Genomic DNA, 26,733 nt, shown 5'->3' with positions numbered 1-26,733 from the left:
CAATCCAGTGTTAGTGGATCGATTGATCAACGTAATCTCTTATCGATCGATTCTAAAAATTTTCAGTGCATTGAATGTTTCTATTCTTTTCGACGCTCGTCTTATTTCTACATCATCTCATCATCAGCACATTATCAACCCATATTAGGCTCACTGTTGAGCACGAATCTCCTTTCAGAATGAGAGGGGTTAGGCCTTAGTCCGCCACGCTGGCTGGCGTATTGGCATACTTTACTTAATTTAGAGAATTAAGAAAATTCTTAGGTATTCGCGATGTTTTTCCTTCACCGTTTGAGACACGTGATATTTAATTTCTTAAAATGCACATAACTGAAAAGTTGGAAGTGCATGCCACGGACCGGATTCGAACCTACGCCCTTACAATCGAAGGCAGAGATCATATCCACAGGACTATCACGGCTGTCAATACCTATATACCTTAGTGAAATACGAGATTAAAAAAAGTAATTATTACATCGGTTGGAATTTCCCGATTGCCAAGGGGCATTTCAATATTTGACAAAGGAAATTAAGTCGTCCATTGGAGGGATACATTTCATTTCATTTCATCTCAAAACAAGGAATTGATTTCAGAGGCCAATCGAGTGCTATAATTGATTCGGAGAATATTGATACTACTAACAAATTGCTTTTAGTAATGCTGTGGGAGGAGACGATTTATAGCCGTTTTTATTAGGTTTCATCAAGGATCTTATACTATAAGTGTCGCCGCACACAAGCCACACGCGACAGCCACAAACGCCGCTACAAGAAGCAAGAAGTGACCACAAAAGTAGCTGAAGCGCGCGACAGCCACTTTGTGGCCGGTGGTCGATACTTGGGGCCGGTGGTCGACACTTGCGGTCGGTCGCTGCACTTTTTTAACTCATACATGCAGTATCGCGCGAGTGGCGTGTGTTGCGTTTTGTGTCGGCTTTTAGTGGCCGATGCGGGCCACAAGAAGAGAGCAGCGACGATTGTAACATGTGGCGGCCACCGGCGTCAACCGTGTCCATATAAAATGTATGAAAACTACAGGAAATATGTCGGTAGCGGCCGTTTGTGGTTGTGGCCTGTGGTCCGTGTGTTAGAGCTCTTACATTCAACGATATGTCACTAACGTATCGAAACTGAGGCGCACAAAAGTGGCTAATTGTCTTAATTTCATGTATTGTATTTGACGTCGTGACGTACTATGGGAGGGTAAACCACTTAGTAAGGCAGATGCCACACGGTGCGGTGCAGCGCCACGCCGGAGACGTTTTGCCGCGTCACTGTACACATGTGGTGAGCGGCGCGGCGCCGGAACGCACCGCGTGGCATATCATTGATATTTATATGCGGGACGCCGCAGCGGCACCGCACTGCACCGTGTGGCTTCTCCCTTAATAATTGGGCACACGATGCGTTGCGGTGGCGGTGTGCCGACATGTCACACGATGCGCGTGAATGCGTTGCAACGTTGCATCAGCGTTACCGCTCAGTTGTCTATGGGTCATAACATTACTTTATTAGCAGCTGCGACATAATAACGTTGCGGCGCCGCACCGCTCGTGTGTCCACTGGTACGGTGAAATATTTGCGATGCGGCGCTGCAACGCATCGGGTGCCCCATTATTAAGGGAGAAGCCACACGGTGCAGTGCGGTAGCGGTGCGGTAGCGGTGCGGCGGCCTGCATGTAAATATGAATGATGTGCCACATGGTGCGTTCTTACGTAACGCTATACAGCTGACGTTCGCACGTTTGCCACTTGCACTTGACTGAGCAAACTTCGGACTGATTTTACGACCACAGACTATTTCAAAAGTTTCTTTGTTGCTGCTGTCAAAATGTTCTTTACACCTCTCCGAGAAGGATTCCTAATTGAATTCATTAATTACTTAAAGCAATTAGTTAAAGTTATCACTTTTGTCAAGCGTTCAGAGATGTACACGTTTTTATTTTTATAGTTTAGTATTTTTACTGGGTTGATTTTTATGATTGTTCCATTCCATCTTGAAAACTTGACATTCCAATCAAGGAATACTTCTTCATTTCAGAGTGGCAAATTGGGTGTCCAAATTGATTCCTGAGACGTTGTTATGTCTAGCAAATTGCTTTTATTAAAATAGATCTCGTCAAAAAGTAACGCGCTGTTTCCGGGGAGACGCTTTGTGCTATTTTTGTATGAAAACATACTGGCCCATTACATTTTTCAAATAGATTTTTAAAACTTTTTCATAAAAATGTGTTTTCATATTTTTTAATATTCATCATCATCATCATCATCATTGTCGTCATCATCATTATCAGCCGATGGATGTCCACTGGTGAAAAAAGACCTCTTATATGAATTTCCAAATACCACTTTAATATTCTGTGATAGATTCAGAACATATCTACCTACTGGAAAAAAATATATTGTTCTGAACATTTTCATTATACCTATTGAAAATAACTCTTGTCCCAATATCTGAACACTAGCTGACGTCGCGCAGTTTCATCCGCGTGGTTCCCGTTCCCGTAACAATACGGGAATTATATGTAGCCTATAGCCTTCCTCGATAAATGGGCTGTCTAACACTGAAATAATTAGACAGCCCATTTATCGAAATTCAAATCAGACCAGTAGTCCCAGAAATTAGCGCGTTCAAACAAACAAACTCTTCAGCTTTATAATATTAGTATACATGTCTTAAATATTACATTTTTTCCCTTCAAACTTATTTTAGAACTTATTATGTCAGACGAAATTCATTTTTACATTATCCGTGCTCCTCTTTGGCCGCCCGCTATTTTTGCGCTACATATCCAAAAAAAAAAAAGAATTTAAATAACATTTCTTGAGATGGAATTGTCTGGAAACTTTCGCTGTCACCCACGTAAAGCGTGGGTCGGGAAAGTTGCCGAAGTTGGGAACTGTGACGGTAAAACTGTTGCGTAACAGACTGACTGACAACGCGCGGCTTAACTCTTGCTGTGGAAACTAAATTATCTTTATTTAAACTACTTTTAAACATAATTAGTCGATAATAAGCGGATAAAGTTTATGTTTGTCGCCAGTAGCCAATGAGGTGAAGTTGTCAAGATAAATCAAAGCGAAGCTTGCCTGGGTCCGTTATTAGTCAATAAACATTAGCGGAAAAAAAACCCCTTTTGTTGAGTTTGTGGGCTCTTCTTGAAGGCGCGTTTTTTTTTTAATAACAATTGCCATATATTTTTGAACGTGACCAATATTCTTGTTCCCTTCCAACTAGACGACGTATATTTATACGGTTTTTCTTACTCATGAAGGTAAGTAAGTAAGGTATTTAACTTACCTACTTACTTACATACATATAACATACTTAAGGCTGCTTGAAATAAATGAATTTTGACTTCGACTCCAGCTTGTTTTGATATAGATACGTACCTACTTACTATAATAATTGAAAGTACAAATCCCGCCATCCTTATAGGAGAGGGGATATAGAGCTTAGACCTACCACACTGCTTCAATGGTGGACTTTAGGTGATGTTTTTTTTAATATTTAACGATTACTATCAGATGCAAATAATAATGACCGGCAAATTACGCGTAGATTAATTACTAATCATAATAGTTACACCTACTTGGCGTGGCGCAGTGGGTAGTTACCCTGCTTTCTGCATCCACGGCCGTGGGTTCGATTCCCACAACTGGAAAATATTTGTGTGATGAGCATGGGTATTTTCCTGTGTCTGTGTGTATTTATACATTATATAAGTATTTATATGTAGTATATAATTGTATATTAATATTTTAATATCAACTATCTTAGCACGCATGACACAAGCTACTCTGTATGCTTACTTTGGGGCTAGATAGTGATGTGTATTGTTTAAGTATATTTATTTATTTTATTTATTTATTACTTTTATTCATAATCTAGCTATATCTAGCTAAGTACTCCGTGTTACATATTCAGGTCAAGCTAAGAAAAGCGTGTTTAAAGAGGCCTCTTTCCCACAGTCCCTCCAGAGAGGCTGATTATCCTCAACCAGGAGGGCGACGAGATCAAAGGCGGCGTGTTGGGGCCGTACGACGAGGGGACCGAAGTCAATCTAACCTGCGTGGCCGTTGGAGGTAAGCTATCTCTTTCATTTCGTGCTATTTTTAATCTTAGGGCGATACCCCATTGACGCGTTTTCTTGCGACGTCGCAACGTATTAACGTACTAGCTGACGTCGCGCGGTTTCACCCACGTGGTTCTCGTTCCCGTAAGAGTACAGCGATAATATATAGCCTATAGCCTTCCTTGATAAATGGCCTATCTAACACTGAAAAATTTATTCAAATCGGACCAGTAGTTCCTGAGATTAACGCGTTCAATCAAACAAACTTTTCAGCTTTATAATATTAGTATAGATTGCATGCTACAATATTTGTGGTCAGTTATTTTTCCAGTCGTGCAATTGTATTAATAAAACTAAGTTTAGTTTTGCAAGTCACATCCGTGGGCACTATAGACGTTGAAGCCAAGGTATCGCCAAACGGCTGGTTTACGTCATATGAGGTGTCAGTGAGTTCGTCAGAACTGTGGTAGTGATACAGGTATGTAAATTTTCATATAGGCGGTGCTATGAAAAATAAGCTCTTAAAGATTATATTGTTTGTTTATAAGTTTATATATATTTGCGATGACAAGTTGTAGCGCAACAAGATGACGCTCGCACTGGTAAATTCAACAATGCATACAATACAAATGAGCACTGTCCGTCGTCCGTTGAATCGTCGCCTGCGACGTCACAACGCCTCGATGCGGCACTGGTATGTCTTTTTAAAAAATATATCGACTCAGCATCGACGCTGCGACGACGCAACGTAGGTACCGCAACGCACTAATGGGGCATCGATATTATACCCGTTCTTCACGTTTGCCAATACGCCGGCCAACAAGTTGGCGAATACATTGGCCATTATAATACTCGCACTAGACTCCGCGCCACGAAAAAAGTCCCGCGGCTAAATCCTGAACTAAAACTGACAGCGTCTTAAATAAAATAATAACATTACCAAATGACAATGAGCCTGCAACGGGTCCTGGAGGGTTATTATGTAACTCAGTGTACCATTAAAGTAATCAGTCACTATATAGTTTTTCATCGTATTTTCGTGTTTGCAATCATCTAACGTTGTGTTTTCAACGAAATAACATTAACTGCACAATTTTACATTTAGTGGTAACGTTTTTTTTGTTTCTACGATCATCTAACATGATTATTTCAACGAAATTACGTAAATACCAGTTCGTTAAAATAACGTTAGTACCTGCTGCTACTACTATACTAATGTTACTTAACGTGAAATGACGATAATTGTGTAATTTCGTTGAAAACACAACGTTTTAAGATTGCAAAAACGAGAATACGATGAAAAATGATGTAGTGACTGATTACTTGAATGGTACACCGAGTTACATAATAACCCTGCTGTTTCGTGGCGCGGAGTACTTGATAGCCAACATGTTGGCCAGCGTATTGGCTGACGTATTGGCCAGCGTATAGGCCAACGTATTGGTCAGCGTGTTAGTGAAGAGCAACAAGGTTCAATCACATAAATAAATATAACTGTAAAAATAACATACTTTAAAGCTCTGAAACAGGCGGGGTACCAAATCAAACTTCTAAGATCTTGTGACGAGAACATTAAAGTCAATCTAACTTGCACCATAACAGGATTGCCTTTAATCTCGCAGCGCAGTGAGACATTAATAGCTAATTACTAATTACTTTATAACGACTTATCCTATTTAATTATAATAAATGTTCATGTTAAGTTTATGTACTATTTAATATTAATGATGCTCGTGTAAGTTCGTTATCAACCCATATTCGGGTCACTGCTGAGCTCGAGTCTCCTCTCCTGGCCCAAGGCGGATTGGCAGACTTCACACACGCAGAGAAATTAAGAAATTAAGAAAATTCTCTAGTATGCAGGTTTCCCCACGATAATTTCCTTTATTGTGAGACGTATGTGCGTGCGTCATCAACCCATATTCGGCTCACTGCTGAGCTCGAGTCTCTTCTCAAAATGAGAGGGGTAAGGCCAATAGTCCACCACGCTGGCCCAATGCGGATTGGCAGACTTCACATACGCAGATAATTAAGATAATTCTCTGGTATGCAGGTTTCCTCACGATGTTTTCCTTCACCGATAGAGACACGTGATATTTAATTTCTTAAATGCACACAACTGAAATGTTGGAGGTGCATTGCCCCGGACCGGATTCGAACCCACACCCTCCGGAATCGGAGGCAGAGGTTATATCCACTGGGCTATCACGGCTACGTAGACGTATGTAGTATATCGGAAATGTGTTGAAATGAAATGAAATGAAATGAAATGAAATGAAAATATACTTTATTGTACACCACACAGAAACATACGATACAGAAAAATAATGGAAAGAAAGAAAAATGCACAATAGGCGGCCTTATCGCTAAAAAGCGATCTCTTCCAGGCAACCTAACGAAGAAACTAATAATAAAAATTATAAAGATATAGGCTAGGGTGTACAGAAGTAATATATAAAAGAAAATAACGCATAAAAAAGAAAATAGTTAAATACTTATGTAACAAAATACTAAGAAATATCAACATATATAATATACAATACGATACATATACCATATAATACAAATTGTATATTTACAATATTTATACATACGTATATGAGTATATATATAAATATAGATATATAAATAATAAATATAAATGTATAAACATGTAAAAAAACACAACAAACCATGACGATAATTATTTAAAAAAAAAATATACAAAATGTGTTATATGATAGTTTAGTTTAAAACGAAAACCTGATTTTGGAAAGTAAATTTTGCCTATTTAATAAATAGGCCCAGACCTTCAGTTTAGCTGATATAATATATTTATAACTACTTTCATATTATAATATAACTTAAATTATGAAATTAATTTCATTATTATCACAACTTACCATTAGTGTAGATAAATGTGATGAACCATATACCAAGATGGAACGCGCTTGCTCAAATAAAAAAAAACGCCTATTTATTTTTCAATTAATTTAGTCCAAGTTGTAAGAATCGGGAATAAGAGACCTTATCCAGGCATATGGTAATAGATGACGCAAACTGCTTAGTTTGCATATCATTAAAGCAAAAATGCATTGTCTTCCCTGTGAAGTCATTAGAATGTATTGAATTACGTATTGTAAAAAATAGTAGGATATGACGTCAGGTGGCGCGACTTGTTTCGGTAAAGAGTGGGGACTTAGAGAGGGGTAGCGTTTGGTTGGCGAAAACGACTTGCGATATAAGGCGTCGTTGGGTCGGTTGTCCTGACAAATGTTTGTTCGACATTGGTTTTCTTATTTTTGTAATCCACTTCTGAGTCTGCTTAAAGTATCACATCAACAACATAGGGATGAAAGTGTTCAACTATTTCCTTCCTGTTTAACCACTAGTTCAGATATTCCACCCTCCAACCGTTATTTAACCCATAACCCACATTTCAGCACCGTGTTCCCGTTTAATTGAGGAACAATACTCAGCGGAGTGTCCTTGACAATTCTCCCCAACGGCTTTCCACGCCCCAAACGAACAATTACCCCCAATGAATTAAACTCTGCATTGTCTACCCGCATTCAACCCTCTATCAACCTTTGTCGGATAAGGTGAGGGTTGTTTTAGAAAAAAGGCCAATTCACAGCCTCTTTTTGGTATTTGAAAAGAACGCTTTCAATCTAAACCACAATAGTATTGTGGCGGTTTTAAATTTTAGAGGTTCTAGATATAATTACGTTCTACTAATCTATACCACAGTAGATATATTACAAGCAGTAGTTGGACTTCATACTAAAGGTCGAAACGCAAGCTATACCTACGCAGCTCGTACGTGGGGTGATCGTGGGGTGAAGACCGTTGCGACTGTGCCGCGGTGACGAACGCAGTGTATTGGATTTTTTAATTATGACGACTAGGAAAAAAGTTATTATTTTTATAAAGTTTGATTTATATTTTGTATTCTAAAGGCATAATTTAATAAATATATATATAAATAAATGCTTAAATGATAAAATTGTGTAAATAGGTAAATGACGTAAACGTTAATATAATATTATTAAATAATTATTTATTAACTTCTTCATTTAGGTTGTTTTCTTTGATTATTATGTAATACATAGATTTAAATCTTATGACATGTATGTTTTGTATACCTGTATTTTAAGGTAATAAAGAAGTTACGTAAAGAAGTTGTTTGAATTTAACAACATTATTGTGTTGCTCATACTTTAATGTATTTGAATAAAAAAAGTAAAGAGTCAGCTGATATCAATATACCTATCCAGATTTTTTTATTAAACTACTAGCGAACCCGGTCAATCTCAATTTGATTTTTGGAGTTCCTTCCCTACATGCCAAGTCAGGGTCAATTTTTTATCGTCTATTCTATAGTGTGGGGGTATCGTTATCGGTATTTTTGTACATTACATAAGGGGTTAAAGTGCTAACATAATCTACGGAACCCTACACTGCGCGTGGCCCGACACGCACTTGACCGATTTTTTATTATTTGGTCACCTAGTGTGGTGGTAATAGATAGATGGCATCACCAAAATAAATATATGAAGGTCCTTCAAGATCATTGATTAGTATCAGCCTTATTTAAATCTACCAATCAAAAAACAACACGCATTTTATTGATCACTTCCTATTTTACTACAATTTACAAAGTATTTTATTTGTTTATTTAAAAAAAAAAGTATATTTACAATCACATAACTAAATGGAAACACAAAGTTGGCAAATGTAATTAAAATGCTGGAGGCAGGCAGCCCTATCACATGTTTACGGAGCGCGCGGCTGTAGGTATTTATTTCAAAAATATGGCCGAGTTATTATACTGCTTGTAATATATCTACTGTGTCTATACTAATATTATAAAGCTGAAGAGTTTGTTTGTTTGAACGCGCTAATCTCAGGAACTACTGGTCCGATTTGAAAAATTCTTTTAGTTTTAGATAGCCCGTCTATCGAGGAAGGCTATAAAGGCCACGCAGGTGAAACCGCGCGGCGTCAGCTAGTCTTTAAATATAATGTAATATTGTCTTACAACTAAAAGGTGTTTGTTGATTTGAACGCGGTAAGTTAAAGAAATACCAGCCGCGTTTACAAAGTTATTCATTTGACATAAGTAAACTTAATGAATATTAAAAAAAATGTATTTCCTTAAAATTTAAACTGTTTGGTTTACGCCTCGTTGCACAAAGTTCATGCCTAATCACCCCGCACGGGTTTCAAATCTCTTCGGTCATGACTATTTCAACAAAAACACTTAATTAAATTATTAACAGTCTGTCAGTGATTCTTAAGTGATTATAATTATTTGCACATAAACACGAAACCAAAACACAAACAAACTTTTTTAAAAATTTCGTCTGTCTTTCTGTTTGTTCGGGTAATCTTTGGAACGGCCTAATTTAATGGGGCTTTTACATTAATTAAATATATAATAAGTCATTAAAAATGTATGGTTCCTGCGGGATTTGTAAAAACCGTTCCGATAGTTTTAGAAGAACATTAGTATTTTCGCTTGCGGGTAACTCTAGAGGGGAGATAATCTCATGGCCCGACCATCGATCGTTTTTAATTAAGTGTATTTTCCATTGTTTTAAACTTCTACCCCTTGTTCATTTAATTTCGTCATTCGTCAGAAGTCTGAGCGATGAATCCCTTTTGTTTTTGCACGTTTCATTGTATTACACTTTTCATTGTATTGTTTTTTTTTATTTTTAGCGTAATTTGACGATGATAAAATAAAATAGAAAAAATCTATTTGCAATACTCGCAAATATGTTTATATTTCTACATTTTATCAAAATATTTTCTATTTTATATAGTGAATAAATAAACTTTGCCCAGCATCCGATTCTGATTGGTGGGATATGTAAAAAAATAATAAATAAACAAAATCTATTTGCAATAAGTAATTATTTATAAGTTAGGTACTTATAAATAATTCGCATAGAGAATAGTCTGCTTAGTGATTATGATTAGTGTTTCCCTTTCTACAACTTATCAAAATATTATTTTAATTTTTCTATTTATATATACTGGAATTTTGCCCAGCAATCCTAGCATCCCGGGATAAGTAATACTTAATAAGTATTAAGTATCGGATGATAATGAATAACTTAGGCTACAAAGTCGACATCTTGTAGCCCTTTCAAGATAAAATTAAATAATTAGACTAGCCATCAACATGCTTATATAACCACAATCTTGTAAACCTTGGCACTGTACTTAACTCACCGCAAAGTATAAACGCTAGCGCGACTTAATGACAGTATAGCGCCATCTATGATTTGATTCCGCAAATATGCGGACAAAATAAAGTGATTGTGTAATATCGTTGACCGCAGAGGACTCATGCAAATGCATAGAATGGATTACAGGGAAGGCAATATCGTCGCGCATTCCCTGGGTCTTTGGGTCTAGCTTTGCATCGTGACTATTTCAATATAGGATGTATAGGAAATGACCCGAATAAACGGCTTCGATAAGTCTTTACATTTAAAGAACCATATGAATTTTCTATTTAAAACACGATTAAAAAATTGTTTTGTGTCTGTTCGTCAGCTTATCAAGAGTTTATCTCAGGAACTCGTGCATTTATCTACATATACAATATACATTAAAGTCTTATATTCGCATTGACAACTAGATAGTTGAAAATAAAAGTACTCATATATACTCAGTACTAGCTGACGCCGCGCGGTTTCACTTGCGTAATATATAGCCTATAGTCTTCCTCGATAAATGGGCTATCTAACACTGATAGAAGTTTTCAAATAGGAGCAGTAGTTATTACTCGTAACAACAAAAAACCAACTACCTTCATTATTTTACAAAATGTTTTATTTTCACACAGGTCGTCCAGTCGCGCGCGTGTCGTGGTGGAAGTCACACGCGTTGTTGGCTAACTCGGAGGCCAGAGCTGCCTTGTCCTTCACGCTACAACGAAGCGATTATGGCAGTGAAATCACTTGTCAGGTATACTATCTAGCATTAATTAACCACCATTCATAAACATTATATACTTAACTATTAATTTTATTTTAATTATTATTATTTTTAACTATTAATAAATAATGATTTCACTTGTAAAGGACACTTCTACTTCACTTCTAAAGAAGCTTAAATATGGAGCGTTGATCCACCACGCTGTTTCGACGTAGATTACAATGATTCTTGGTTATAATTGATTTTTTTATAGGCCAATGTATTATAATAATAATAACCGGGACCGATGACTTAACGTATTCTTCAATAATTATAATAATATTAATATAAGTTATATTCTATCTGAACATAATTCTTTAAAAATTTTGCAAAAAAAATGTCCTTGCTTTGGAATATATATAGGGGTTGGTTTGGCTTCACTACCATATTCCCTACTAGGTCTTCAGTTCTGTGTCAGGGTAGTGTAGAAGAGGTACAGGACAAGTTAGCTTGCTCAAATGCTTACCCAAAAATGTCGATCAGCTTTCCAGCTAATACCACATAATCCCAACAAAATACCCTAAAAATTTTGAGTAATTAATCTCCACCATGTTTGTAATTTGGACAAGTTAGCTTGCCTACCCAAAAATGTCGACCAGTTTTCCAGCTACCACATAATCCCAACAAAATACCCTAAAAATTTCAAGTAATTAATCTCCACGATCTTTTTAATCTGTTAAACTAAATATTATATGTATATGCAATAGTATAACTTTTTCTGTAACAGGCCGTGACGGATCCCTCCATCACACCGCTGTCTGAAAATCTTACCATAGATGTGAACTGTAAGTATTTTTTTAATTTCCTGAAACTTCTCATGCATCCACAATACCATGACGTCACGGGGATCACATTATAGATGATGCAGATTCGTCTTCGTATCCGGATTCGCGGAACGTATATTCAACATCCGCTTCCGTATCCGCAACAATTAGCGGATGCGGATGCGGATACTATGCAAGTTATGACTTTAAATTGTAGATGGGTCAGCGAGTCGTCAGCACGAATTCCTTTTAACTGGTGGAGTGTCAATAGTCAATAGCGTTGAATTTAAAATTTTATTGGATACTGATATTTTTGCACGCAGATATTTTTCGCTCCACCAATCAAAATTGGTTCGGTTTTGCTTACATAATACATTTTAGTATAAGAATAGATAGGAAAATTAAAACTCTTTCGTTTATTCGTCAACACACGTTATTTGTAACAGAAGGTGGGAGAAGTAAAATAATACTTTCACTGTACACAAATTTATTCGATAACAATTTCAGCATAGCTTCCGCTATAATGTTAATATTACACGCTGATGGTAGTATAAGAATAAATCTGCCAAACAACCCTCTATTTTATAATATTTGCAAAGTTAGTGTCTACTGTTGGTAGCACGAATATGTTAACAATACAAGTAGGTACGTTTTAATAATAGTTCCGGAGTATTATTATACAAACCAAACGTTATAATTCTATCTAAAACACATTAATTAATTAGAGGAGATTTATAACAATCGTAAAATAATATTAAAATATCGAAACACAAAGTTGAGAAATTAAATACAATATAAATCATAACGTGACGTCACAATTGTTAAGAGTAAAATAACCAATGATGAATTTATATTATGTAAAATAAATAATTATATTTATATAAATCATTAATAATAACCTCTACACTGTTCGGATTGATAATCATTGTTAATTAATTAAATTTAACTATAATAACCGGAAGTCATAAAAGTATGAAATGGAATGACGCTGCTATACGCTAGGCGGCGACACGTATCTATATGAAATAGGCGGGAAGCAGGTACTATTTGTAACATATTATTTTTTTATATTATTTTAAAAAATAATGGAGATTAGCTCTCGATAGCTAAGCCATCATTTGTAATCGTGATTCTTTCATGTCGTGATACCTTACGCTATCGAAAGCTGACATTTCAGCTTGATAGACATGAAAGTCAGTATTAAACAAACCTCATACCTGCCTTTAATCTCAAAAGGAACTCGTAAATCTCAAAAGACGAGTGTCATACGTGTGAGTATGAGGCATAATCATAATAGGGCCATTTATATCCCGCGGGATGTTAATCCGTGGAACTTGTAATTGACAGCGCGGTGATGTGTGTGAACGTGACTTTACAGTCGAGTGAAATATGATCACGTGTGTTTGACGGTTTTGATGTATACTTAATGTTAGCATAAAGCCCTCTTCACACTTGAATCCATGACGATTTGCTTTAAGAGTGTGCAATATGTAATTTGGTGGTTACAAATGGTTCTGGATCTCAGATCCTGGAAAAGTTAGGAGCCTGATATTTGGGTAAATGATATTTCAAAGTGTTAGCTTCGTTATGACTATTCAAAATACACAATTTGTAAAACTTTTCTCGATAGTTTCTTTTTTGAAAAATACATGTTTTGCTCACATTTTGCTTTCAATCTCAGGAAAAGCAAACTTATTTTCTTAAATTTTTGTTTTGTATAGAAAATTAGGTATATATCTTGAACATGGCCATTTTGTTTTTTGTTATGTTGTTTAATTTACTTGCAATTAGGTAAAAATGGTTTTGGCGCTCACATCATAAAATTTGCGTCGCGCGTCAATCGCTCCGTGCTTTTCACTCACGTGAAATTCGGGGTCTCGTTTGCGCTTCGAATTTTATCCATATCGTACCGACGTGTCGCGCGCTCTTAACTTTAATATTTTAATGAATCTATTTATAACTAGCGGACGCCCGCGACTTCTTCCGCGTGTAAATCGATGTAAACTTTCAAGCCCTATTTCACCACTTTATAGTTTGAATTTTAAAATTTTTTGAATCATATTATATTTCGTATTTTTTTATGATTTATGAACAAATTTTTAAAACTGTAACTCTTAAAAATTAAGGACTTTCCATACAAACTTTCAACCCCTATTTCACCCCCTTCTTATTTTATTTTCGCAATAAAAAGTATTATATAAATATCTCCGTATTATGGCCTTAAATCGTGCCAAGTTTCATTTGAATTCATTTAGCAGTTTCAGCGTGATGCCCGAATAACAAAAAAACACGGACAGACAGACAAAAAATCGCAAAAAAAAAATATTTTTAGCTTCAGTATCGATTATATGATGCCCCCCAACAAAAACATTCAAAAATCTGTACATTTTGTACAGAATGTACAGTATTCGTATTATAAGTATAGATTCTAGATGGCGCTAGTAGTATTCTATGTCACGCTAACGTTTGTTGTTACAAATTGTATAAATAAAATCCATCCAATATTCAATGCGAAGCTATAGCGCGTATGTGTGTAAACCTGAAAGAATAGGAAAGCAAAGCATAAATATTCTTTTAACAATTTTTTTTTGTGCTATGTATATGGCTCGACTACGTAACATCAGAAACTACTTAAGTATCCAGATTTTATCCAAAAAATCTGATTCTGCGAAAATTGTGTCAAGAGGTAACCTTGTCGCATACCGAAGTCTCAAAGATGGCTGGGAAGGAAAACGCACTACAACATAATTGGTCCCCCTCGCCACGATTTTCACATACCTACTTTTTATATTATATAGGCTTGCAATTGACAACAATCATGCCTGATGAAAAGCAATGTTAAGTCTAAGTAATGATAAATGATAAATTGAATGATTGATACTTTTATAATAAACTACCACATAAAGCTACTGGAATGTCTCTCAAAAAGTTCAAAGTGTTTATTAAACGCAAGCTTTTGGGGAAGGCTTATTATAGTGTTAATGATTATATTAATGATTTAAAAAGCTTGGTGTTAAACTGTAATATACGACTGTGTGCTTAGTTTTAAATAAGTTTATAAAATGTACAATAATAGAAAGCTACTTTTAGTAGCCGTATATGGTAAAAAAAAACCTTGGCTGAGTTTGTTGTGGGCTCTTCTCGGACCAAGGCACGTTTGGAACCCTTGTAACTTTAGTTAAGTTTTCGACTATTATTACCACCATTTGATTAAATTAAATTATGACATAATCTTGACCTTTCAAAAGTGCTTGTAAACTAAGCCTAATTGAAATAAACGTATTTTGACTTTTGATATAAATATGTATATGATGAATGAATTAAATGATAAGCTTGCCTTAAAGATGCATGATCACTCTTGCCTTGAAGGTGCTCAAATTGTACGTTCCAGGAAACACACGCCGGAAGGGAATTCCACATCATTCCTGAGTCTGGGCCCAAGGACTTTAACAGGAAGTCAAATAAAAGCTTGTTACAGGAAGTCAAAATAAAAGCTTGTTGAAAAATAAAAGGCACGAAACTGAAATGCCTCCACCGGTTTTCGCAGTTTAAATTAATCAATACCGTATTTAATACGTCATGCTTTTGAGTTAATTAAGCAATTTACGTGGTTGCGTTGAAATTGAAAACGGCAATGGGAATCTGTTGCAGCAGCCTTTTGCCTTTGATTGTTCTGTAATTACTATCAAATCGTATCAAAATATCGTATTTACTGTAGACGGTTTTTTATCTATACTAATATTTTCTAAAATAATTTTGACGGCCTCCGTGGCGCAGTGGTGTGCGCGGTGGATTTACAAAACGGAGGTCCTGGGTTCGATCCCCGGCAGGGCAGATTGAGATTTTCTTAATTAGTCCAGGTCTGGCTGGTGAGATTCGGCTGTGGCTAGTTACCACCCTACCGACAAAGACGTACTGCCAAGTGATTTAGCGTTCCGGTACGATGCCGTGTAGAAACCAAAAGGGGTGTGGATTTTCATCCTCCTCCTAACAAGTTAGCCCGCTTCTATCTTAGACAGCATCAGGTGAGATTGTAGTCGAGGGCAAACTTGTAAAGAATAAAAAAAAAATATTTTAAAGCTGAAGAGTTTGTTTGTTTGTTTGATCAGACGCGCTAATCTGGTCTGGTTCGATTTGAAATATTCTTTCAGTGTTAGATTTATCAAGGAAGGCTATAGGCTATATATTATCCCCGTATTCCAACAGAAATAGGAACCACGCGGGTGAAACCGCGCGGCGTCAGCTAGTAATAGTATGGTAACAGACGTCTCGCGTTTTTACCCGCTTAGTTCCCGTTCCCGTGGGAATATACGAATAAAATATAGCTTATTACACTCACAAATAACGTGGCTTTCTAGTGGTAAAAGAATTTTCAAAATCAGTTTAGTAGATCCAAAGCGTACCTACCCCCTATGACCTCACAAATTGTATCTCTTCATAATATTAAGTATTGATTTAATTTTTTTTTTGTGCCAACTTTCATCCCCTATTTAACATTTCGAGGGGTAAAATTTCCAAAACGTTGAAAACTATGTATATTCACTATTGATCCCAATTCAAATCCCAAAACAATAAGTGTCCAAATTTCAAATTAATTCAGTTTTTAAAAAGCTGTAATAATACAGGTGAATATGGAAATTGGTCTGCTACTGGTACAATTGATCTGATCTACAACTGTGACATTTTACATTCAAGTTTTCAAAACTAATTTAAACATGTTTTCTTTTCAATTTTGTATTTTAATAAAATAAAAAAAGCAGTAAGAAATGGGCAAAAAACGCAGGCACGGCTTTTAAAAAAAGTTTCGCATCAAAAATGCTACAAAACTAAAAATTTACTTACCTTTACCTTTCGAATATATTATGACTTAATAATAACATTAATTTTCCCCCATAATTAACATACAAAGAACATTTTACATTTTTCGTTTTTAAATAAGCGCCGGCCACGTAAAGGCTCGCTCGGTTATTCTGAATACTTTAAAATTTAAATTCGATGCGGCGCAGTACATTCTGAATTCTGATATTCATTCGTGCAAAAATTGTGCTTTTTGCCGCTTTTGAATTTACTTATATATTTTACATTTCTAAATACATATAAATTTCATATTATATACTAGTATTCTTACTTTCGAGTTATAAAAACGTAAATTCCAGTCTCCATAAAAACTCGGGCCCAAATTATACGAATGATACAGAGTTGAAAATTGGCCATAAATTAGGATAATTATTATATTTGCCTAATCAGTTAAATTACTTGTTTCAATTTGGGTGGTTTCAAGGTGGGCAATACTTCGTATCCCTCTGACATTATCAGTGTTAAACTGAGAGGCGACAGTTTTAAATAAGGACTTGACACATTTAGTCGAAAAAGGACAATATTATAATGTCAAATATCACGTGTCTCAAATAGTGAAGGAAAAACATCGTGAGGAAACCTGCATATCAGAGAATTTTCTTAATTTTGTGCGTGTGTGAAGTCTGCCAATCCACATTGGGCCAGCGTGATGGACTATTGGCAAAAACCTCTCATTCTGAGAGGAGACTCGAGCTCAGCAGTAAGCCGAATATGGGTTGATAACGATAATGTCAAGTCCCTAGCAAAACTGACAGTTTAATGAACAGAAGATTAAATTTTTAACAATGACATCTCATTCATTGATTGACTTTGACATTGACAACGTGCGTTTGCAAAGACAACGGATAATCAGTAAAATACGCATCAAAGAGGATACATAAATAACTACGATCGATGTGAAAATAATGAAATCAGCTTATTTTCCATGTTGGCGATATAATAGAGTAACCTAGTAAAATATACAAGATTTTTAGTACAGTTTTCATTTCTGTATCGTTCTAAAAAGTGGGCCTAATTTCGGACATCTCAGCTGTAAGGGATTATACTCTGGATTAACACACACAAGTAGGTACTAATACTTTTTATTGTGGTAAAGAGAAATTATTAAAGTAAGCATTTATTTTATTGAAACAACTATCAGGCGCCTTGCGGTTTCACCCGTTTAGTTTCCCGGTCCGAAAAGTAGCTTTCTATTATTCTATTTTTAACCGACTTCAAAAAAAGGAGGAGGTTTCTCAATTCGACCGTATATTTATTTTTTAATATCGGTTAAGTAATTTCTCATCAACCTCATAAACTTTACCTCTTTGTAATATTAGTATCTATAGATTAAATTTACATGATTAAACTAGCGCGACTTTTTTCGTGTGGAATTCAGTTTTTTACAAATCCCGCGGGAACTATGGATTTCTCCGGGATGAAGAGTAGCCTATGTGTTCATCCAGAGTAAAATCTATTTTCATTAAAAATTTTAGCTAAATCGCCGCAAAATTGACAAAGTTTCATACAAACTTTCATCCCCTATTATATCTCCTTGGGGGTAGAATTCATCGAAATCCTTTCTTAGCGGATTCCTACGTCATAACATCTACCTGCATGCGAAATTTTAGCCCAAACCGTCCAGTGGTTTGGGCTGTGCGTTAGATCACTATGTCAGTCACCTTTGAGATTTATATATTTAGACTATTGTTTTCAGACAAAAAATTTAAGCGTAATTTAAAGGCAAGACGCTAGTATATAACTTTTACTTCTATTTTCTTTCTTTAACGAACGAGTAATAATGTAGGGCACACAGATGTCACCAAGCTTGTGGTTATCTTTAATTAATGATACATCGGAAATTTTTCTGTTTTGTTTCTACAAACGTCCTCTGTCCACGTCTCGGTTGACCCATTTAAATGAACTTTAATTAAAAACGCTACAATACAATAATTAAAAACCGGATATGGGCGAGTGATTATGAACCTTATGTCTCTAGTAAGAAGTTTTTTTTTTATTCGTTACAAGTTAGACTTTGACTACAATCTCACCTGATGTTAAGTGATGATGCAGTCTAAGATGGAAGCGGGCTAACTTGTTAGGAGGAGGATGAAAATCCACACCCCTTTCTGTTTCTACATGGCATCGTATCGCAAAATCGCTTGGCGGTACGTCTTTGCCGGTAGGGTGGTAACTAGCCACGATCGAAGCCTCCCACCAGCCAGACCTGGACAAATTAAGAAAATCTCAATCTGCCCAGCCGGGGATCGAACCCAGGACCTCCGTCTTGTAAATCCACCGCGCATACCACTGCGCCACGGAGGTCGTCAAAACTGGATGGATAAAAAACTGGATATGGGCGAGTGATTATGAACCTTATGTCTCTAGTAAGAAGGTTCTCCGTAACAATAGTTTGGCCAGAAGTTTTTTAGGCGATATATGACGAAGAGTGATTTGTCAGGAACCCTCGTGGGCGAGTCCGACTCGCACTTGTCCGGTTTTTTAAATAATGTTTTCTATTGTCCACAGTGCGACCTCTATGGGTGCGATTGCTGGGAGGCAAGCGTCCCCTAGTGGCTGGGCAGAGCACAGAGTTGGTCTGCCAGGCGGTAGGCGCTCGCCCTAAGCCCAGCATATCTTGGTGGAAGGGAGGCACCAGGTTGAAGTCTATCAGGGAAACTGTAAGTAACTTATCTAAGTCTTCGCCACCTTGGCTTCATTTTGACGACCTCCGTGGTGCAGTGGTAAGCACAGTGGATTTACAAAACGGTGATTTTGGGTACCATCCCCAGCTGGACCGATTGATGTTTTTCTTAATTGATCTAGATCTGGCTTCGGCCGTGGTTTCTTACCACCCACCGACAAAGACGTACCGCCAAGCGGTTTAGCGTTCCGGTACGATGTCGTGTAGAAACCGAAAGGGGTGTGGATTTTCATCCTCCTCCGTTAAGTTAAGTTAAGTTAGTCCACTTCCATCTTAGATTGCATCATCACTTACCATCAGGTGAGATTGTAGTAAAAAAAAGTATCGATTATTTTTTTTATTCTTTACAAGCCCTTGATTATAATCTCACCTGATAGTAAGTGATGATGCAATCTAAGATGGAAGCGGACTAATTTGTTAGGAGGTGGATGAAAATCCACACCCCTTGCGTTTTCTACACGACATCGTACCGGAACGCTTAATCGCTTGGCGGTACGTCTTTTTCGGTAGGGTGGTAACTAGCCACGGCCGAAGCTTCCCACCAGCTAAGATATATAGCCCTCCAACTAAAATTTTCAAAATATCTTCAATTTACAGAATAAGACCTGCTACAGTTTTATTTTAAGTATATAGATAGATGTTATGCAGTCTGTTAGTTGCTGGTGCACCAATTAAGTATATCTTCAATGCAACTACAGTACCCTACCGCTTAGTTTATTTTTATAATTCCACAGTCACGACTATGAACCAATCCAATTTCCAATACACCAAATGTCGCAGTTCCTAATGACTAATCCATTGTGATCGAATCAATTGTATTACAACTATTTACGATCATTAAGACTGCCTGATCCATATCGTGATTCACTCGGTGATTGCAATCGACCGATGTCTATAAAAGATTAACCATTGTCAATATAGAAAAGGTCAGGAAACCGTACATGTAAAATTTAATTGGCGATTGATATGAGAACAAATTTCTGTTCTCATTCGTTTATGGATTTTCTAATAAGCTCAATAAATGGTCAGTGGACGTTTGTGAATTCGTCTACTTAGGTTAGCGTATTGAAATCCTTTTGTCTGAGTCAACGAATCAGGGTTTATAATACACTAACAGTCGCCCCGTGGTTTCACCCGTGTTGTTCCCGTTCCCGTGCGATTATGGGGTTAAAGTTTAGCCAATGATACTCACAAATAACATTGCTTTCTATTGGTAAAAGAATTTTCAAATTCAGTTTTATAGATCCAGAGATTACCCCACCAACCTCACAAACTTAATCTCTTTATAAAAAAATACAACCGACTTCTAAAACATATAACGTACCGACTTAACTAAAAAGCGAAAAGTAACATCTTAGTTACATTATCATTATCACATTACCTACTGATCATTTTGAAAGCGGTGATAAGCCGGTGTCGTATTAATTGTACATGATGACAATGGGACCACTTCAAGAGTATATATACCCTTTCTAATAAAAAACAGAATTTTCAAAATTAGTTATGAAATGACGAAGTTTTGAGGTACCTAACAAACATAAAAAAAGCGTTGAATTGAGAACCTCCTCTTTTAAAGTCGGTTAAAAATATTAGTATAGACAGTTATGCTTATGGGTAAGTACCTATCTATAAAAATCGCGATATCTGTAAAAATCGCGTGATATCCAAATAGAAAATACACAGAAAGGGTTGTATGTCCTAAATTCCATTCCATTCCGACAGAGTTTTTATTGAGCAATAAATATACAATAAAGGCTTCGACGTATAGCCTTTTTATTATTTTACAAGATCCAACTAATCCTAATAATATTATAAACGCGAAAGTTTGTATGGATGTTTGGATGTTTGTTACTCTTTTACGCCGCTACTAATGAAGCGATTTGGCTAAAATTTATAATGGAAATAGATTTTACTCTGGATTAACACGTAGGCTATTTTTTATCCCGAAAAAGTCCATGGTTTCCCGAGATTTGCGAAAACTGATGATTTTGATGATATGAATGTTTGTGACTCTTACACGTTTCGACTACTGAACCGAATTAGCTGAAATTTGCTATTAAGATTATATATTATAGCAAGGATTAACACATAGGCTACTTTTTATCCCGGAAAACCCGAGGTTCCCGAGGGATTTATGAAAAACTAAATTCCACGCGGACGAAGTCGCGGGCGTCCGCTAGTATTGTAAATTTGTATTGAAAATCTGTATGAATGTTTTGTGCTGAACAAACTACTTAATTGATTGAACCCTAATTAACACATGCTACTATTTATACCTGAAAATTCCTTGGTATCCACGGGATTTGTGTAAAACAGAACTTCACGCGGATGAAGTCAAGGGCATCCGCTAGTCACACTAATATTATAAAGGCGAAAGTTTGTGTGTGTGTATGTTTGTTCCTCCTTTACGCTGCGGCTACTGAAGCGATTTGGCTGAAATTTGGAATGGAAATAGATTTCACTCTGGAATAATACATATATTTTTATCCCGGAAAAATCCATGGTTCCCGTGGGATTTGTGAAAAACTGAATTCCACGCGGTCGAGGTCTAGTAGTACTAAAGGATTCGGTTCGCTAGTAGTACTTTAGTAGTACTAAAGGTACTTGGTTATTGCATATTCTACATTGTTGGAAATGCATCGTGAGTCATTTACCTCTTGTGTTAGGATTACCGAGTTATGATTCGTCGTTTAAACTAGATTTATGTCCTTAAATACTGGATACCACGCTGGGCTATTGTTTAGCTTTGACCGAAGTAACAATTATAATTAATTGCTAAATTATTTGTAATATAGGTCATACTTTGTGAGATTGGTCTAGATTTGTATTATAGCGACATCTCTTTGTTCTGAATCATGGTATTATATTAGTGTTCGAGGTATTACTTTGTATTACACAATTAAGGACACTATTAAAAATATTGATTTATTAAAAAAAAAGTATACAAGTATTGAGTCGTGGCTTGAAAAAAAACCAAGAATATTATGATGTCAGTAAATGCCTCAAAATTCAAATTCAATAATCTTTTTAACATAAAAATGGAAGTGACTTCAAAGACGTATTTCAGTTATTTTGATTTTAACACAAAATGTTAAACCGATTTTCATGCAAATGCACCAGGACCAATCTGGAAGTCTATTCTATCCAAAAAAAAAATTCGAAATTGGTTAATGCATGACGAAGTTATGTGTTATGCTCGTCACGGATCTTTGTGTTTGTGAAGTTAGCAACAAATGACTGCACAACGAATCAATAACGGTACTAAGGCACGGGCGGGGAGTGTTCGCGTCTGTACGAATGAGCATTACTCATTCCGCAGCTAACTTCACAAACATAAAGATCCGTGGCGAGCATTGTACTCCAAATAAAAGTATAGTATGCAGCACTGATTTTCAGTAGTGACCTCCAGGTGCATTAGTAATGATTTTAAATGTATTATCTCTTTTGAACAGACGTCATCAGACGGCAACGTGACCAGCAGCATCCTGACCCTGGTGCCGTCTATAGAAGACGCTGGCAGGGTGCTGTCATGCAGAGCCGTCCAGCCCACTCTGTCGCATTCCACACACGAAGATGGATGGAAACTTGAGATACAACGTGAGTTTATTGGATAGAAAAGGGATTGGACGTCGGCCCATACAACGCCGGCCCAGGGAACCTAGGTATCATCATTATCAACCCATATTCGGCTCACTATTGAGCAAGAGTTTCCTTTTAGAGTGAGAGGGGCAGGCCTTAGTCCACCACCAATGCGGATGTGCAGGCTTCACACATGTAGAGAATTAAAAATATTCTCAGGTATGTAAGTTTCCTGACGGTGTTTTTCTCCACCGTTTGAGGCAATTGATATTTAATTTCTTAAATGCGCATTACTAAAAAGTTTGAGGTGCATGTCCTGGTCCGACTTCGAATCGAAGTCAGAAGTCATATCCACTGAATATGACTGGACTGGGCTAGTAGGTTTTGACCATAGCTAGTTACCACCCTCCCGGCAAAGGCGTACCGCCAAGCGATCTAGTTTTTCGGACGATGTCGTGTAGAAACCGAAAGGGGTGTGAATTTTCATCCTCCTCCTAACAAGTTAGCCAGCTTCCATCTTAAACTGCAACATTACTTCATTATCAACAGCCGATGCTGGCCATTGGCCTCTTGCAAGGACTTTCAAACAAAACGGTCTCGACTTTCGAGCGGATAGCATCCAGTGGCTCCCTGCAACCCGCTTGATGTCCTCAGTCCATCTAGTGTGGGGTCGAACAATACTGCTGTTTCCGGTGCGACGTCGCCTAAAGACCTAAGGACTTACCTACTATTCCAGCACCTAAGGACCCCAACATCCATCGGCTCTTCGAACTATGTGGCTTGCCCATTGCCACTTCAGCTTCGCGACTCGCTGAGCTATGTCAGTGACATTGGTTCTTCTGTGGATTCATTTCTAATTCGATCACGCACAGAAACCCCAAGCACAGCTCCATCGCCCGCTGAGTGACTTTGAGCCTTTTTATGAGGGCCACAGATACCATAATCGCTTACCATCAGCTAAAATGAGAGATGTCTGGCTATAGGCTCTCGGGTGTAGAACTTGCAAAACTTAACTTAAGTCGTTCTTCCAGACTTGCCGGTGGTGAAGTTGGAGTTGGGAGCGAACTTGGACGCAGATAAAGTGGTGGAAGGCTCCGACGTGTACTTGGACTGCATGGTGCGCGCAAACCCGTGGCACACACATGTGTATTTCACACACAATGTATGTATTAATAGCCTACTTTATAGTTTATTATTTCCACGACAAGTTCATCATCATCATCATCATATCAGCCGATGGACGTCCACTGCAGGACATAAGCCTTTTGTAGGGACTTCCAAACATCACGATACTGAGCCACCTGCATTCAGCGAATCCCTGCGACTCGCTTGATGTCGTCAGTCCACCTGGTGGGGGGTCGGCCGACACTGCGCTTACAAGTTACTTATGCTAAATCCATATTCAATCATCATCATCGTTATCAGCCGATGGACGTCCACTGCTGGACATAGGCCTCTTGCATGGACTTCCAATAAAATGTTCTCGAGCCGCCAGCATCCAGCGGCTCCCTGCAACCCGCTTGATATCCTTGATGATTTGATTTAAGACACGTGACTATTTTTTTCGTATTCTTGACACCAAACCCCTTTCATTTGATATCCATATCATGGGGGTGGATTTCAAACAGCCAGTCCGCCATCTTGGGGAGGCCGCCATGTTGGCTTTGCAATTACGTTTCTTAGCTTGTCGTGTATTTTCACCAGATCTCAGAGCGTGTGCAAAATTTCATCCTAATCGAAGACCGGGAAGTGGGTTAAAAGATTCCAATATTTTCTTACTTACATAGTGAAGCTTATTTAAGCGTCTTAAAAAAACTATAAACATCTTGAGAAAAAAATACAAGTTAATAGTTTCATAGACTTAAAACCCAAGACCGAGCAGATACTCAACATACCACTAGATCAACAAACACAAATTATAAACAGTTATAACTATAATAATTTAAAATCGCCTGTAAATAATATCACATACTTAATTTACAATTTACATCAAACAAAAATGGCTGTCAATTAGTAAAAATATTTGGTATACATTCCGATGTATCATAAAATTAATTATTGAAACAATGTGTAACGAATTCGTGTGTACATTCGACAGTTTCACTTGTTTAATAATAATTAATTATTTATTTGTTCATCAGTACGTATTTATTTTGCAAAACGAACGTTGAATTAAATGAAAATTGTAGACCATGTAATTGATATTACGTAAATTGAAACACGATAAATTGTATTGAAGTTCGGACTGAATAATGCGTTTACCGATGATCTTTTTTATATTAAAGAACTTTACAATAATATTTATAGCAGTAATTACATATTTATTTATTCAAAAACTGTAATATTCCTTTTATTTACAGTAAAGGCTCCTTATTCACGCTTTCTTTATTCACGTTTTCACTATTCGCGGATTAAAAAATTGCGTCCCAATTCCTATATTCGCGGCAAAATATTTCGTTATTCGCGGATCTGACTGACGAAATTGACGTAAAATCTGCAAATTTAAACTTTAACTTGCAAATACCTATTGCCGAAATTGCGAATGGATAGTTTCGTGTCCCCCGCGAATAATGAGCTTTTACTGTATTTCAAAGCTGACTCGTCAAATGTTGTAAACCAAATAAATTCATTTTGAAAAAATACACTAATAGCGCGATGAAAAAATAGCACTTCCAAATATCGCGATCCTGAGCCGCCCGCATCCAGCGAATCCTTGCGACTCGCTTTATATCGTCAGTCCAACTGACATGGGGGGTCAGACCATCACTGCGTTTTCAAGTGCGGGGTTTCGCCATTCCAGCACCTTGTGACCCCGGCTCTTCGAACTATATGTGAACCATCCACTGCCACTTCAGCTCGTGACTCGTCGGTGACTTTAGTTCTTGTGTGTATCTCCTCATGCAGATTCGATCACTCTGAGATACACCGAGCATAGCTGGTTCCTACCTTCGCTGTGTGACTGAGCCTTCTTATGGGGCACATAGTTAGCGATCAAGTTTCGGAACCATAAGTCATCACTGGCAACACGCACTGCTCGAAGACTTTTGTCTCCAGGCACTTTATTATATACTAGCGGACGCCTGCCATTTTGTCAGCGTGGAAACCAATGTAAACTTTCAAGCCCTATTTCACCACTTTGAATTATAAATTTTTTTGAATTCCATTATATTTCGTATTTTTTTATGATTTATGAGCAAATTTTTAAAACTGTAACTCTAAAAATAAAGTACTTTCCATACAAACTTTCAACCCCTATTTCGCCCCCTTCTTTTATTTTCGCAATAAAAACCTCCTATAACCTTCTCCATATTATGGTCTTAAACCGTGCCAAGTTTCATTTGAATTCATTCAGTAGTTTCAGCGTGATGCCCGAATAACAAAAAAACACAGATAAACAGGCAGACAAAAAATCGAAAAAAAAATATTTTTAGCTTCAGTATCGATTACATTATGCCCCCCAACAAAAATTTTTTAAAATATCTTCAATGTACAGAATGTACAACATATACAGAATTCGTATTACAAGTATAGATTCTAGATGGCGCTAGTAGTATTATATTCCACGGTAACGTTTGGTGTTACAAATGTTTTATTATAAGTATAGATATAGTAATATAATGTTTTCATCCTAGGGTGTGACAGTGAAGCCAGGTCCAGGAGTGGTGGTAGCCAACCAGAGCCTGGTGCTGCAAAGGGTCTCCCGCCGCGTGGCCGGCTCCTACGTCTGCATCGCCAGGAACAGCCTTGGGGATGGAGCCAGCGATCCCCTGGTTTTGGATGTTAAGTGTAAGTTCTAGATTTATCA

General features: G+C 37.1%; 1 protein-coding gene across 1 annotated transcript in view; it reads left to right on the top strand.

Annotated features, from left to right (window-relative positions):
• The window catches only part of LOC112053108 (uncharacterized), a 210,709-nt gene that overhangs the window by 161,462 nt on the left and 22,514 nt on the right, over positions 1-26,733 (top strand). The window contains exons 6-12 of the mRNA XM_052887221.1: positions 3,973-4,086; positions 10,915-11,036; positions 11,773-11,830; positions 19,175-19,326; positions 22,802-22,946; positions 23,960-24,090; positions 26,561-26,714. Coding sequence (XP_052743181.1) covers positions 3,973-4,086; positions 10,915-11,036; positions 11,773-11,830; positions 19,175-19,326; positions 22,802-22,946; positions 23,960-24,090; positions 26,561-26,714 — 876 coding nt within the window. The remainder of the gene's footprint in view (positions 1-3,972; positions 4,087-10,914; positions 11,037-11,772; positions 11,831-19,174; positions 19,327-22,801; positions 22,947-23,959; positions 24,091-26,560; positions 26,715-26,733) is intronic.

This window comes from Bicyclus anynana, chromosome 18 (genome assembly GCF_947172395.1).
Source record: "Bicyclus anynana chromosome 18, ilBicAnyn1.1, whole genome shotgun sequence".
NCBI classification, from domain to species: domain Eukaryota; kingdom Metazoa; phylum Arthropoda; class Insecta; order Lepidoptera; family Nymphalidae; genus Bicyclus; species Bicyclus anynana.
The sequence above is the reverse complement of the archived record's forward strand: the minus strand, read 5'-3'. Positions and strand labels throughout refer to the sequence as shown.